This window comes from Drosophila takahashii, chromosome 3L (assembly GCF_030179915.1).
Source record: "Drosophila takahashii strain IR98-3 E-12201 chromosome 3L, DtakHiC1v2, whole genome shotgun sequence".
Lineage (NCBI taxonomy): Eukaryota > Metazoa > Arthropoda > Insecta > Diptera > Drosophilidae > Drosophila > Drosophila takahashii.
Genome location: NC_091680.1, coordinates 626,914 through 638,453, shown reverse-complemented (window position 1 = coordinate 638,453; position 11,540 = coordinate 626,914). Strand labels below are relative to the sequence as shown.

The following is an 11,540-nucleotide window of genomic DNA, read 5'->3' as shown; positions in this document are numbered from 1 at the left end:
CGCGGGAGGCAACGGTTCCAACTTTTTTGCCGGCTGCTTGTGGTCGCGTCTGGTTTTGGGACTGGCTAATCAGTTAGTCTGTTTTTTATTCTTGGCCAGCATGGAGCTGCCTTGCGGTTGCCGGTTTGTCGTTTAGAGAGAGCAAAGACAACAACAACCGGGAGAGTCTCTCCATCAGGCTTTTATGTTTATGGTTGTTCTTTTTCTTTTTTCGTTGTCGTTGTCGCAATCGCAGCCGTTTTTAGACCCGCGTCACATTCGTTGTCAATTTTGGGCTTCGATTGTTGTTGCTTCGGATTTGTGACTCGACGAGTGTGCGTGCATTGCCCAAAACCGAACGGCGATCGCTTCACATATTTGTTTACTTAATTATCGAGTGCTGCTTGGCACAGTGACGTCAGGTAGACGATCGAATAGAGCTTAGTATTACCAACCATGTCTTGGGTTTGGATCATTCCTCTGGCTCTCGGGCTCTTCGTGGGCGTAGAATCTCTGGAGATTGCCAGTATCGACCATCCATGTGCCTATGCGGATACGGTTAACATTACGGATGGTCTCCGGCTGAAGGATGGCTCCTATTCTTACGGCGGAGTAATTGTTCCTCCGCATTTGATGGCCGAGTACTCCTTCAAAGTGATCGATGGTGTGGAGTACCGCGCGAAGAAACATCTACGCGGTTGCGTCTGCCTGCTGAAGCCCTGCATTAGCTTCTGTTGCCCGGAGAATCTCGTATTCGACGCGAAGAATTGGAACTGCTCGAAGCCACACCAAACGCGGGAATCCACGCACGTGGAGCTGACCTACGCTAATCGGTCGGTGGAACAAGTGCGCATTCTCGATCGGTTTGTGGTGCGCACAGAGCTCGGTTGCCGGAACAAGTTCGTTGACAAGAAGCACGAGAACTTCTGGGAGTGGGATCTATTCGAGAACGGATCGCTGCAACGGGACAACCGCCTTTGGTCCACGGATGAGTACTGCTTTAGTCCTTTGGAACACAAGCCCGAGCAGTGGGAGCTCACTCCGCTCAGCTGTGAGCGCTTTCAGACGGGCTACCGTGTTTGGATCTACGCTATTTGTAAGTTATTGATGGTATTAATTAAACTTTAAAAAAGACTCTAATCCTGAAGACTCGAATGCTAAAGACTCTACTCTTAAAGACTCCAATCTAAAGACTCTAATTCTAAAGACTCCAATCTTGAAGACTCTAGTCCTAAAGACTCTAATCCAAAGAACTCCAATCCCAAAGACTGTAATCCAAAGAACTCCAATCCTAAAGACTCCAATCCTAAACACTCCAATCCTAAAGACTCTAATCCTAAAGACTCCAATCCTAAAGACTCTAATCCTAAAGACTCTAATCCAACGAACTCCAATCCTAAAGACTCGAATCCTAAAGACTCTAATATAAACTTCTTTTCTAGGCAGTATTATAGCCATCATTATAAACGTCTTCATTCTCTCGCTCCTTGGATCTGTGAGAGATGCCAGGAAGAGTCACTATGGCCAACTAATCATCTACTACCTGCTCTCCATGATCGTGGGCTACTCCTTGTTGGTTTACTTGGCGCTGAAGAATCCCATGAAGCTCTCGCATGCGGCTTGCAGAAATATAGGTGTGTAAAGAATCCTCTCCACTGGAAATTAACCCATTTAATTTAATCTTTAATCCCCCTAGGATTTTTGGCCTACTTTTGCATCATGCTCTCCTTTGCCTTCCTGGCCATTTGCAGTCTTGACTTTCTGCTCAAGTTCAAACAAAAGGCGGTTAGAAACTGGGTGCGTCGGTTGTCGTATGCTTTGGCAGTTTTGGCGGTAATTGGATTAAGGTTTTTGGTTTCCTTTGCCCAGGACTCCAAATTGCCCAAGCACTACAAGCCAGGAATGGGAGAGGATTATTGCTGGTTCGATGGTAAATTAAAAAAGGAATCATAAAATGTTAAATAATATCAAAATGAACTCTCCATTTTCAGTCCGCACATGGGGCATTTTGATCTACTACTACGCACCCATTACGATCCTGCTTATTTTCAGCATTGTTTGCTGCCTGAAAGCATACTTTTCCATTTACGAACTGCCACCAGATACTCAGTACATATTAGGCACTCAGCTGAAGATCGTCAAGACCCAGTAAGCAAAGAAGCTTGCTTTTGCTTAACCCGAGGTTAAACTAACCGGCATGTGCCTCTCTAGTTTCTATGCTTTCAGCGCCTACATAGTGGGCGTGTTTGCTGTTTGGGTTCGCGAAATAGTCGTCTACATAATGGCAAGAGTAAGAGAGCACTTCTTCATCATTGACTTCTGGAGTGGGATTTGCATTTTGGGCCTGGCCATAGCTGGTTTTATCCTGCTTCTTGGCAAGAATTCGCACGTGAAAACCTGGTGGGCCATCAATGTGTAAGTTATTTTTTTTTAATGAAACTTTAAATCGTTTAAACATTTTCTTACTTTTTTACAGGGAATCGAGTCAAACCGATCTGAGTGTCATAAATGCTCGCGTCTACAAGTTCGATGAGAAGGGCGATTTGAAATCTTCAGGTTGTTATAGCCTATATTTTTATATTATCTTCTTTAACACATCCTATCTTTCCCTTAAAAGATTCTCCCTACAAACCGACAGTGACATCACTTTAATTCGAAATGAGAACTGAGATGATTGCTCATCTATGAACTCTGGTATTCACTTAGCTGATGAATCATTTAGTCTGTCGCAAACAGATAAGTGTATGTAAAATAAGTGCCTCAGTATACTAGCCCTAAGATTAATATGATTTAATAAACTCAAGATGATGTGCATTAATACAGTTAAGAAATCAAGAAAATAGTTTTCAGTACCTTTTCTTAGATCTTCTCTGAGTATTTTTCTGTATCCCTTCCAGAAATCCGCACAACTGTCGCACGCAATAATTGCGTTTAGCGAATAAATTCTTAATTCTAAGGGTTTCCTTCCCCTCTTCTTTTTAACTAATTTTCTTTATGAATAATTTGTTCAAAGCTCGAGGCTACCGTGTCAAAAGGAGAAGTTCCCAGTTAATGGTTTAATAGTAAACTATTCCTCGAGTGTCCACCCTTTGACTTCGCTTGACTCGATGACGTGCTGCGAGGTGTTTGGTTTGGATGTCTTTGGGGTTGGATTAGCACAGGCCAAGTGGCACGCAACAAATGATTCGTTAATGACGCAATTGACAATGTCCAAAAGGCCTTTATCCCTATCTATTCACTCTTGCTAATATCTAGTATCGCGAGCTGTATCTGCCGATGTCTAGAGAGCGTCCGGTCTTTTATTTTTTTGCGTGAATTGAGTTCTCTTTGCCTCTTGTCATATTTCTGGAGGAGGTGTTAATTAAATGCGAATAGAAAAGACTCTACCTTTATTAAAGATAATACAAATGAAATAAATATGTGATTTACTCAAGGTGTCTAAAAGTAATCAGTGAAAAAAGAAGGAAATTATTTACTTTTTTTGTTGCCTACTTTTAGACACTTTTATTAAAGATTTCAAACTCCCTAAAAATTCATTTGCAGCCCCTATAAAATTAGGTATTTCTTTTTCCATTGAATGTAACCAAAATATCTAAACACATCATCCGACAATTTGGCCCATTAAACTGTAGAGAATTTCCTGACCATTTTGATGTTTTCCGGACCGTCGACCGTCTGTTTTCCCCCGTCCGTTTTTTGTTGTTGTAAACAAAATGCCTCACGTTCCTCGCGAGACCACCGAAGCAAAGTGGGTGTGCGCCACTGGCCATGCCACAAAAAGCACCACAGACTTTTGCCTTCGATTGAGTTCGCCGGGATTCGGATTCGGTTCACAGTCCAAGTTCGTACCGTGTCAGGTGCAGATGATGTTGATCCGCTCACTCAATTAACGGCTCGCACCTTTGCCATCGCGGAGCTACGTCATCATTGCAATACTATTCCGGTGTCTATCTAGTCCATTTCATTTCATTCCATTTCGATACGATTCGATTTCGGTTTGGCAATCGTCTGGAGGAGGTAAACAGGCATAAATTGGACGCTCTAGCATAAACAAAGCAATAGTATTCAGAGCAGAAAAGAGATCGTCGGCAGTCGAGAATGTCTCTTCGAATGGCGCAGTTCGGCGTTTTGGAATTCGTCCTCCTTATCTTCTCGTTGACCCATGGATCATGGGGATTTCACGAGGAGACGCATTATCCGTGTGCCTTCATCGACACGGCAAATATCACGGGTAGCTACGGTTTGGATGGCGCCTATGTGCACAATTGGACAGTGATTCCCCGCCAATTTGTGGCCGTTTACGATTTTGTCATCGAGAATGGTTTGAGGAAAGCGGCACCGCGACATCTGAGGGGCTGCATCTGCAAGGCGAAACCATGTGTGCGGTTTTGTTGTGAGGAGGGCTATATCTACGATCTGGAGAGGAGACAGTGTTTAGTGCCATCAAATGCGATTCCTCCTTCCCAGTTCCAAATGGAGGTGGAGTTGAACGATGGCAAAGTGAGGGAGGTAGAACTGCTGTCGCGTTTCAGCATCCATGTGGAAACGCCGTGTGAGCACATGAAGGCAGTCACCAAGGGATCGGAGTACGTTCATTGGACACTTCACGAGGTGGGTATTGAAAAAGAAAGCTTGAAAAATATCGATATTTTCATATTTTTACAATATTGTATCGAAAATATCAATGTTTTTTAGGACAAACATAGGAAAATCTAAAAAATGATTATAATCGACGTTTCCGATAAATATCGAAAATATCGATATTTTCGATAGACTTTTTTATACAAAAACCTATTCCTCAGTCTAGATCAGATCGAATTGCACGTTCTTCATTCACACGTACAGTATTTACAATATCTCTTCCCATATTTCAGAACGGAACCATCAGCCATCGGGGTCACATTTTCTCCAAGCACTATTGCTTCACTCCGCTGCTCCACTCGAACTCCACTTGGGAGTGGCAACCGCTGGCCTGTGCCCCAGAAAAGTTTCAATTTGTTCTCGGTGTGCGGGAATGGACCTACGCCATATGTGAGTAGCAAACACATTTCTCCAGCATTTAGCCCAATTCACAATCACAAATATTCTTTCGATTTCTTCGGGGGCGAGAGTTTATAATTATAGATAGTACGCTCATAAAAGCAATTGTTAAAACAACAAGAGAAAATCGCAAGTGAAGATTGATACATGGATGATCTTTTTTTTTGGATTTCTCTTTTTGCAGGCCTCTTGATTGCGATTCTATCCATGTTTATTGTGCTGGTGGTCTACCTTTTGTGCTCCGAGATGCGCAACAGTTTCTACGGTGTGGCCATCAAGGCGTACGCCATCTGTATGATACTGGGCTATGCACTCTTGGCTTATTTGACTTTGCACAACCCAGCAAATATTTCAAATGCAGCTTGTCGTATTCTACGTAAGTTATAGTCACTACTTATCTTAATATTACTTAACTTTTTTCCTTTTAGCCGGTTTGACTCTGATGTACTTGGTTCTTTCCTTTTACATTCTGAGCTTCATTGCCTTTAAGCTCTACTTGAGTTTCCATGGCGTGGTCTTCACGAAACTGATGTTTTGGCTCATCTTCACACCGATTGTTATAATCGCAGTGGGTTGGTCCTTTTTCGTTAGCTTTACTTACTACGAATCTCGGCTGATTTTTGGAAGCGATACATGCTGGTTTGATCGTGAGTATTAGGAGACAATCTTTCCGTTTCTCGTAGAGTATGCATTTATTAATACCTATCGAAATGTAAAAGTTAATTTTCAAATCGGACCATTCATTCAAAAGTTATGAGCAAATAATGGTTTTCCGATAGATGGCGCCACTTTCAAGCGACTGCTTGCATATCTCTATCTCTCTCACACTCATTCAGCTGAGTAATGGGTATTTGATAGTCGAGCTTCTCGACTTTAGCGTTTTTTCTAGCATAACACTAATTTTCTATTTAAACATTGTTTCCACAGCTCGCAATTGGTCCATTATGATCTACTTGTACGCTCCCGTTTTTGTTGCCTGTGCCATCAGCGGCTTCTTCTATATCCTCAGTCTGATCTACATCAGTGAACAGCCGGAAATCGAAACAGAGAAGAGTTTCGAGTCCATTGAGAAGAATCGCTTTAGGTCCTTTTATAAGTACGTCGGTTACACGGCGATTGTGTGGCTCGTTTGCATCTGTTCCTTTGCATTCAACTACTATCGGGAGAATCGATCGCATCTCAACTACGCCGTGAGTTTCTCCATGGCCTTCCATGGATTTGCTGCGCTTTATGCATTAATTGGAAAGAATCAACAGATCCAAAACTTTCTGCGACGCATAGATAAGTGAGTATGTCGTATTATGTATTAAATTTTAATATAATTTCTTATTCGTTTTTTAGTGAGGAGGACACCTGTGAAAACTCAGCTCCTTTGTCGAGTTTCGGTTGAAATTTAAATCGAATTTCAAAACAGTTTTGTAGCCAATTTACAGTTTTAGTGCAACTGAAAGCAATTAGTCGTGCCGACAACCTTTTGAGCAATGGTTCACAAACCAGAAGTCAGCGTAGACACAAACCGGAGATTCCGAACGCAGAACTATTTAAAATATGTGTAAAATGTGTATAAAGTCTTGTAAAATATGTGTAAAACTAACAAATTAAAGGTAGGTGGCGCCTCAAAAATGATGTAGAATTGAGTGAATTTAAGTGTCACCCTGTGTTTTCAATTTCAAGCCGCCCAAATCGCCCTGTGTTTTAAAATTGCTTAGCAGCACGAGTCGCCCTTTTTTTCACCCCCAGAAGCCGGAAATCGGAAATGACCGGAAATGATCGAAAACAAGCCGGAATCGATAAATACCGGCATTTTAAACCGGAAAAATGTACATTTTGTATTGCGTTAATGTAAAACTACAGTTACAGAAATGGGTTGAGATCGGTTGATAAATTGGTATATTTAAAGCTGCCATCCATCAAATATTTAAATTGATCCAATTTTTGTGACAGTTTCCTTTCCCTTAAGCCTCGGTAAACTTTGACCCCTTCCTTCTCCTTTTCAAACGAGCGTTAAACAATTGCAACAATTTCCAATTGCTGGCGTATCCAATTTAAGCTTTCCCCATCAGAATCAGAAACACACAACAAAAGCAACCCGAAACTCTGGCCAACAATATACACGTAAATAACGTAATTTACACAACACAAAACAAACTCTGAAGTTGGCCGTAAGGCAACTCTAGTCGAGACCAGGGGTCGTCCTGGAGCACCACAGAATCCAATCCACGGCAATCCACTTTCCTCCTGCTCCCATTTTCCCATTTTCCCCGTTTCCAAGTTGCAATTCCCTGGACCGTGGTCGAGTGTCCCCAGTACTCACAGTATTCAGTATCCAGTGCCCCTGTTACCATACTCCAAAACTCCATACTCCATACTCCACATCTCCCTTTTCCTGCCCCGATCTCTCTATATAATAAGTGCGCGCCGATTTTGTTTGACATCAGAGGTCAATGGCCGCGAAACAGACAGAGAGAGAAAGAGAGAGAGAGTTGAGTCGAGAGAGCTGCATCCTTGCATCCTGACTAAAAACTAGGGGGGGGGGGGGGGTTGGGGGGTCTGTCAAGCGCAAGGAATCAAGTGGAAAGTGAAACGAGATGGGAGCTTGCCTCTTTTCGCTGGTGCTCTTTTGATGTGGCCTCGCCCAACTCCCCCCATCCACCATCCACCATCCACCATCCACCCAAAACCCCCTTCCAAACCCCCTTCCAAACCCCCTTCCAAACCCCCTTCCAACCCCCTTCCAAACCCAAAACCGACGACTATTCAGCTTCGGCTCTTTTTGGTCCTGCTCTTTTTTTGGCTGGGCGTACAGCAGCAGGAATACAGAATACACACCGAAAAACGAGAGAGATAGAGACACAATGGATCGATAAAACGTAGTAAAAATTCTCGTAGTAATGGAAGCTGGAAGCACAAAACCCGGCATATACAAACTGCATCAGAATCCTGAATCCCGAGACGTGCGCACTGGAAAATCCCGAGAGGTAGGACATGTTTGGCGCGTTTTTCGCCTGCATGTGTGTGTGCTTTGCGAGTGTTTTGTTTTGTTAATATATACGTAGTACTTCGTATGCAAAAGTGCAAAAGGGACTCTGTAGAAGGACGAGAAAAAAAGAACAGAAACCACACCAAACTCGACCGCGCCCTATCCATAGAATACCCACCCCTACTTCTAGCTGCTAACCCATCATAATATCTATCTCCTGGCAACGGGGAAGCAACATGAAAATTAATTACTAAATGACTTTATGCTTTTTAATGGCCCGATGGCAGTTAAAGGATATTAGACAAGCCATTAAATGGCTAACTGGTTGCGGCTGCACACGGCCACGCCCCTAAAAAATAGAGGAAGAGGATGTGTGTGTGTGTGGATGGTGGGTGGGTGGAACTCCACTCCATTTGGCTGAGATGGCAATATCGATATTGGAAATCACTAATTAACATTCAGAGACATTCAGGGCAGATTGCAACACTTTCAAGTTGATTTGACTCGCTCTAATGGCTTTGACTTTAATTACACTTACTTAAGATTAGGAAAAGGCTTTTTGAAATGCACTATTATTCGTTGCTTAAATATGTAGTACATTACTCCATTTTATACTGCGGAGAAAAATATTCAAGCACACTGTCTCTGAATTGAGAACAATTGTTCTTGAATTGAAAATATTTCTTCTTGAATTTGGAACATTTCTTCTTTAAAATCATGGTAAATTGTAAACGGGATAATTTTACAAACATTTTTAACTCATCATTTTCCCTGTGCACATTGAAAACTCTACCCATTCCACTGGATATCCGGTCACATTACTGTCCCCCTAATGACTTGTTCCCCCATCTCCTTATAAAAGTAAAGACGTCATTGAAACCAAGACTTTTTGTGGCATATTTCATAAACAAGGCACGTAAAGCAAATCAAATACAATAAATAACTTTTAATTTAGCATTTTCAAGAAATTTACAACTCGAAGAGTAATTTATGCCCATAAATGTCCCCAACAAGCAATTGACCAACATTCCCCCAAGTCCCCGGTCCCCCTTCTATAAAAGCTCTGAAAGTCAACCATTATAATTTATGAATTAAGAGAAGAGGCAAGAAAATATGATAAATTAAATGAGGGGTATGGGCACCATCATAAATTCATTGATGAAAACCCATGAACAGTTACTTGAAAACCTTTTTCACTATTTTCGGGGGTTGGGTGGTTGGGGGGCACCTACTTCTTCGATTTCTAGTAAGTCATAATCACACGCGGCCCTCTTCAGTCTTCGGTATATATGTACATATGAATACCATGAGTTATTTGAGCAGGGGCCTCTGGCTTTCCGACTCCCAAAGTGGCATACGCGTGTGCTCTCGTTTCTCACCTGCAATGACACCTTTTCATTTGGCCCGTAGTAATCATGAAATTTTTATTATTTGTTTCTCCTTCATTTTTTATATGTTTCGTTTTCTTTTTTCTGACTTGACTTGACTTGTGTGTTGTTTGCTCATTGTTGTTTGTTGTGCTTGTCACTTGTTGTTGTTGTTTGTTTACCAGTTCGCTGTTGTTGTTGTTGTGTGGGTCTTGAGATTTATTTCGTGCGCCGCTCGAAATGTTTCGTTTGTTCAATTTACACAACACAGGCAAAGAGCTTCAAGCGATCTGCCCCCTTCTTCAAAATTCTCCGCCATTGAGGAATTCATCGGGGTCTTTGGTATGCCCTATAATTACGGGATCGCGATAAAGCGAGTGAGACTATCAAAGTTCATTGATGGTGGTTCGTAAGAGGGACAACTTTTTGTAATAGTAAAACTTTATTTTTTAGAAATGTTAACTATTTATTTTTATTTTTTAAACTATTGTCTCAATAAAAAAAATTTTTTTAATTTTTGTTTAAATATATTTCTAAAAGAATCTTAGAATTAATAGCGAATTTCGAGTTTTTTGTTAGATTTCTGTGTCTTACTGTTTTGGCTGTGGATTGATTATTCGCCAAAAGAAAAGGTTTCTCTTTTTTAATAGTAGTGGATGAATCCGACTCTTTGAAGTAATTTTTCTATAATTTATTTATTCTTTAAGATGCCTCAATCGATATTCCCATGGCACAGGTATTATTACAAACACCTGTTTGACCTCTCAGGCGATCGCTCACCTCCTTACAAATCACAAACCCCATCGAAATCCGCAATTGTAGAGCATCCGCTTCGGGGGTTCCCAAAGTTGGACAATCTTTTTATGGTCGCGGCACGTGTAAATGCTTAACACAATTTTCAAGTTTTCTTTTTCGGAAGCTTTCGTTTGGCTTTCTATGGACAATGGGCCCATAATCGTGTTCAAGTGTTGAGAGAATTACGAGAGCAATTAAAGTTACACAGCTTGGGGAGTGAAGAAACCAAGGCAAACACTGCGCTCGTCTTCCGTCGTCATTGATCTTTGCCTTTTTTCCCACTCGAAAATAAAAAGCAGAAGAATCAAAGAGAGTCGATGGAGATATCTGTATCTTTATAGACGGGGAGATCAGCCACATCGGTTATCGCTTGTCGAACGCTCAATTAAGGGACAAACTGCGGCGCTGATGTGGCAGAATGAGTCGCAGCATTCCAGCTTGCAACCAACCAACCAACCAACCGGCATCTTCGTGGTCACCTCCCAACCCAAGAAGCTCCGACCCAAGGCGACTTCACTGGAGGGGGAAGGGGAAAAGGAGTCGGAGGAGCCCGCCATTCCCATGCAACAATGTTGCAGACAGAAGAGCATATCGTGCCGACATCGGCCAGTGCAGCAGAGACAACAAAAACAGCTAAGACAACAGCGACATCGCCGCGGCATGAGTGTGCGTTTTTTGTGCATGCCCCCTTTGGATTTTACAGGGTATCGAGAGGAGTATCTGTGATATATGGTCTAAGAAAAGCACGCCTGTGACCCTGTTATTTAAATGGCATGTTAGGCATATTTGATAGATATTTGATAATTTCTCTGCTGCGCATAAACAGTATAAAGTTTCCTTTCTTTTGAAGATCTCTAAAGTATTCCTTGAACGAAATAGATCCTATTAATAATAGGATAAAATAATAATATCTTAAAAATATTTGACAGATTATATTAATAAATAATATAGGGAGTGAGTAAATGTTAGTATTTTTCAATAAGTTCTAAAAATCAAAAAGTATACAACCAAGTTTTAACCATTATGTAAACCCAAAAGTATCAGTTAGTCGATCGCATTTTTCTTCCATTTTCTTGGTCTCTTTTAAATGCCTTAACCCATTGACGACGGAGATCGTTCAAGGAATTCCAGCGCCTGGCGAACTTTTTCCGTTTTTGTTTGCGGGTCAACAACTGATGAAGGAAGGAGGTGGAAAGATGGGGCGACAAGGACGAGGGCGGGTCCAAGTCAGGCATCTTTATGGAACTGAGAGGACTGGGAACTTGGAACTGCGAGATGGAAGATGCAAGTAGAAGCTGGGTGCCGGCGGATCCATTAAGCTAAATGATGGGCAGCCGCCCAAATGCTGCCCTGCGGCAACAATGTTGCAACGTCCAACG

General features: G+C 41.9%; 2 protein-coding genes across 2 annotated transcripts; both read left to right on the top strand.

Moving 5' to 3' along the window:
* Positions 1 to 8: 8 nt before the first annotated feature.
* Positions 9 to 2,779, top strand: mthl9 (methuselah-like 9). Its single transcript, XM_017155808.3, has 7 exons — positions 9 to 1,075; positions 1,422 to 1,613; positions 1,676 to 1,909; positions 1,971 to 2,127; positions 2,191 to 2,394; positions 2,456 to 2,535; positions 2,597 to 2,779. The coding sequence occupies exons 1-7, from the start codon at positions 436 to 438 to the stop codon at positions 2,629 to 2,631; spliced, it is 1,542 nt and encodes a 513-aa protein (XP_017011297.2). The 5' UTR covers positions 9 to 435; the 3' UTR covers positions 2,632 to 2,779.
* Positions 2,780 to 3,959: 1,180 nt separating this feature from the next.
* Positions 3,960 to 6,536, top strand: mthl8 (methuselah-like 8). Its single transcript, XM_017155804.3, has 6 exons — positions 3,960 to 4,590; positions 4,854 to 5,010; positions 5,204 to 5,395; positions 5,448 to 5,666; positions 5,947 to 6,304; positions 6,361 to 6,536. Exons 1-6 carry the CDS (start codon positions 4,078 to 4,080, stop codon positions 6,407 to 6,409), a joined length of 1,488 nt encoding a protein of 495 aa, XP_017011293.2. The 5' UTR covers positions 3,960 to 4,077; the 3' UTR covers positions 6,410 to 6,536.
* The last annotated feature ends 5,004 nt before the right edge of the window (positions 6,537 to 11,540 follow it).

Excerpts from the sequence above, each read along its gene's own strand:
- mthl9 (XM_017155808.3), top strand. The coding sequence starts at position 436 with ATGTCTTGGGTTTGGATCATTCCTCTGGCTCTCGGGCTCTTCGTGGGC. Across the intron at positions 1,614-1,675 it reads TGCGGCTTGCAGAAATATAG|GATTTTTGGCCTACTTTTGC; the intron begins GTGTGTAAAGAA and ends TAATCCCCCTAG. Across the intron at positions 2,536-2,596 it reads GGGCGATTTGAAATCTTCAG|ATTCTCCCTACAAACCGACA; the intron begins GTTGTTATAGCC and ends TTCCCTTAAAAG.
- mthl8 (XM_017155804.3), top strand. The coding sequence starts at position 4,078 with ATGTCTCTTCGAATGGCGCAGTTCGGCGTTTTGGAATTCGTCCTCCTT. Across the intron at positions 5,011-5,203 it reads GGAATGGACCTACGCCATAT|GCCTCTTGATTGCGATTCTA; the intron begins GTGAGTAGCAAA and ends CTCTTTTTGCAG. Across the intron at positions 6,305-6,360 it reads TTTCTGCGACGCATAGATAA|TGAGGAGGACACCTGTGAAA; the intron begins GTGAGTATGTCG and ends TTCGTTTTTTAG.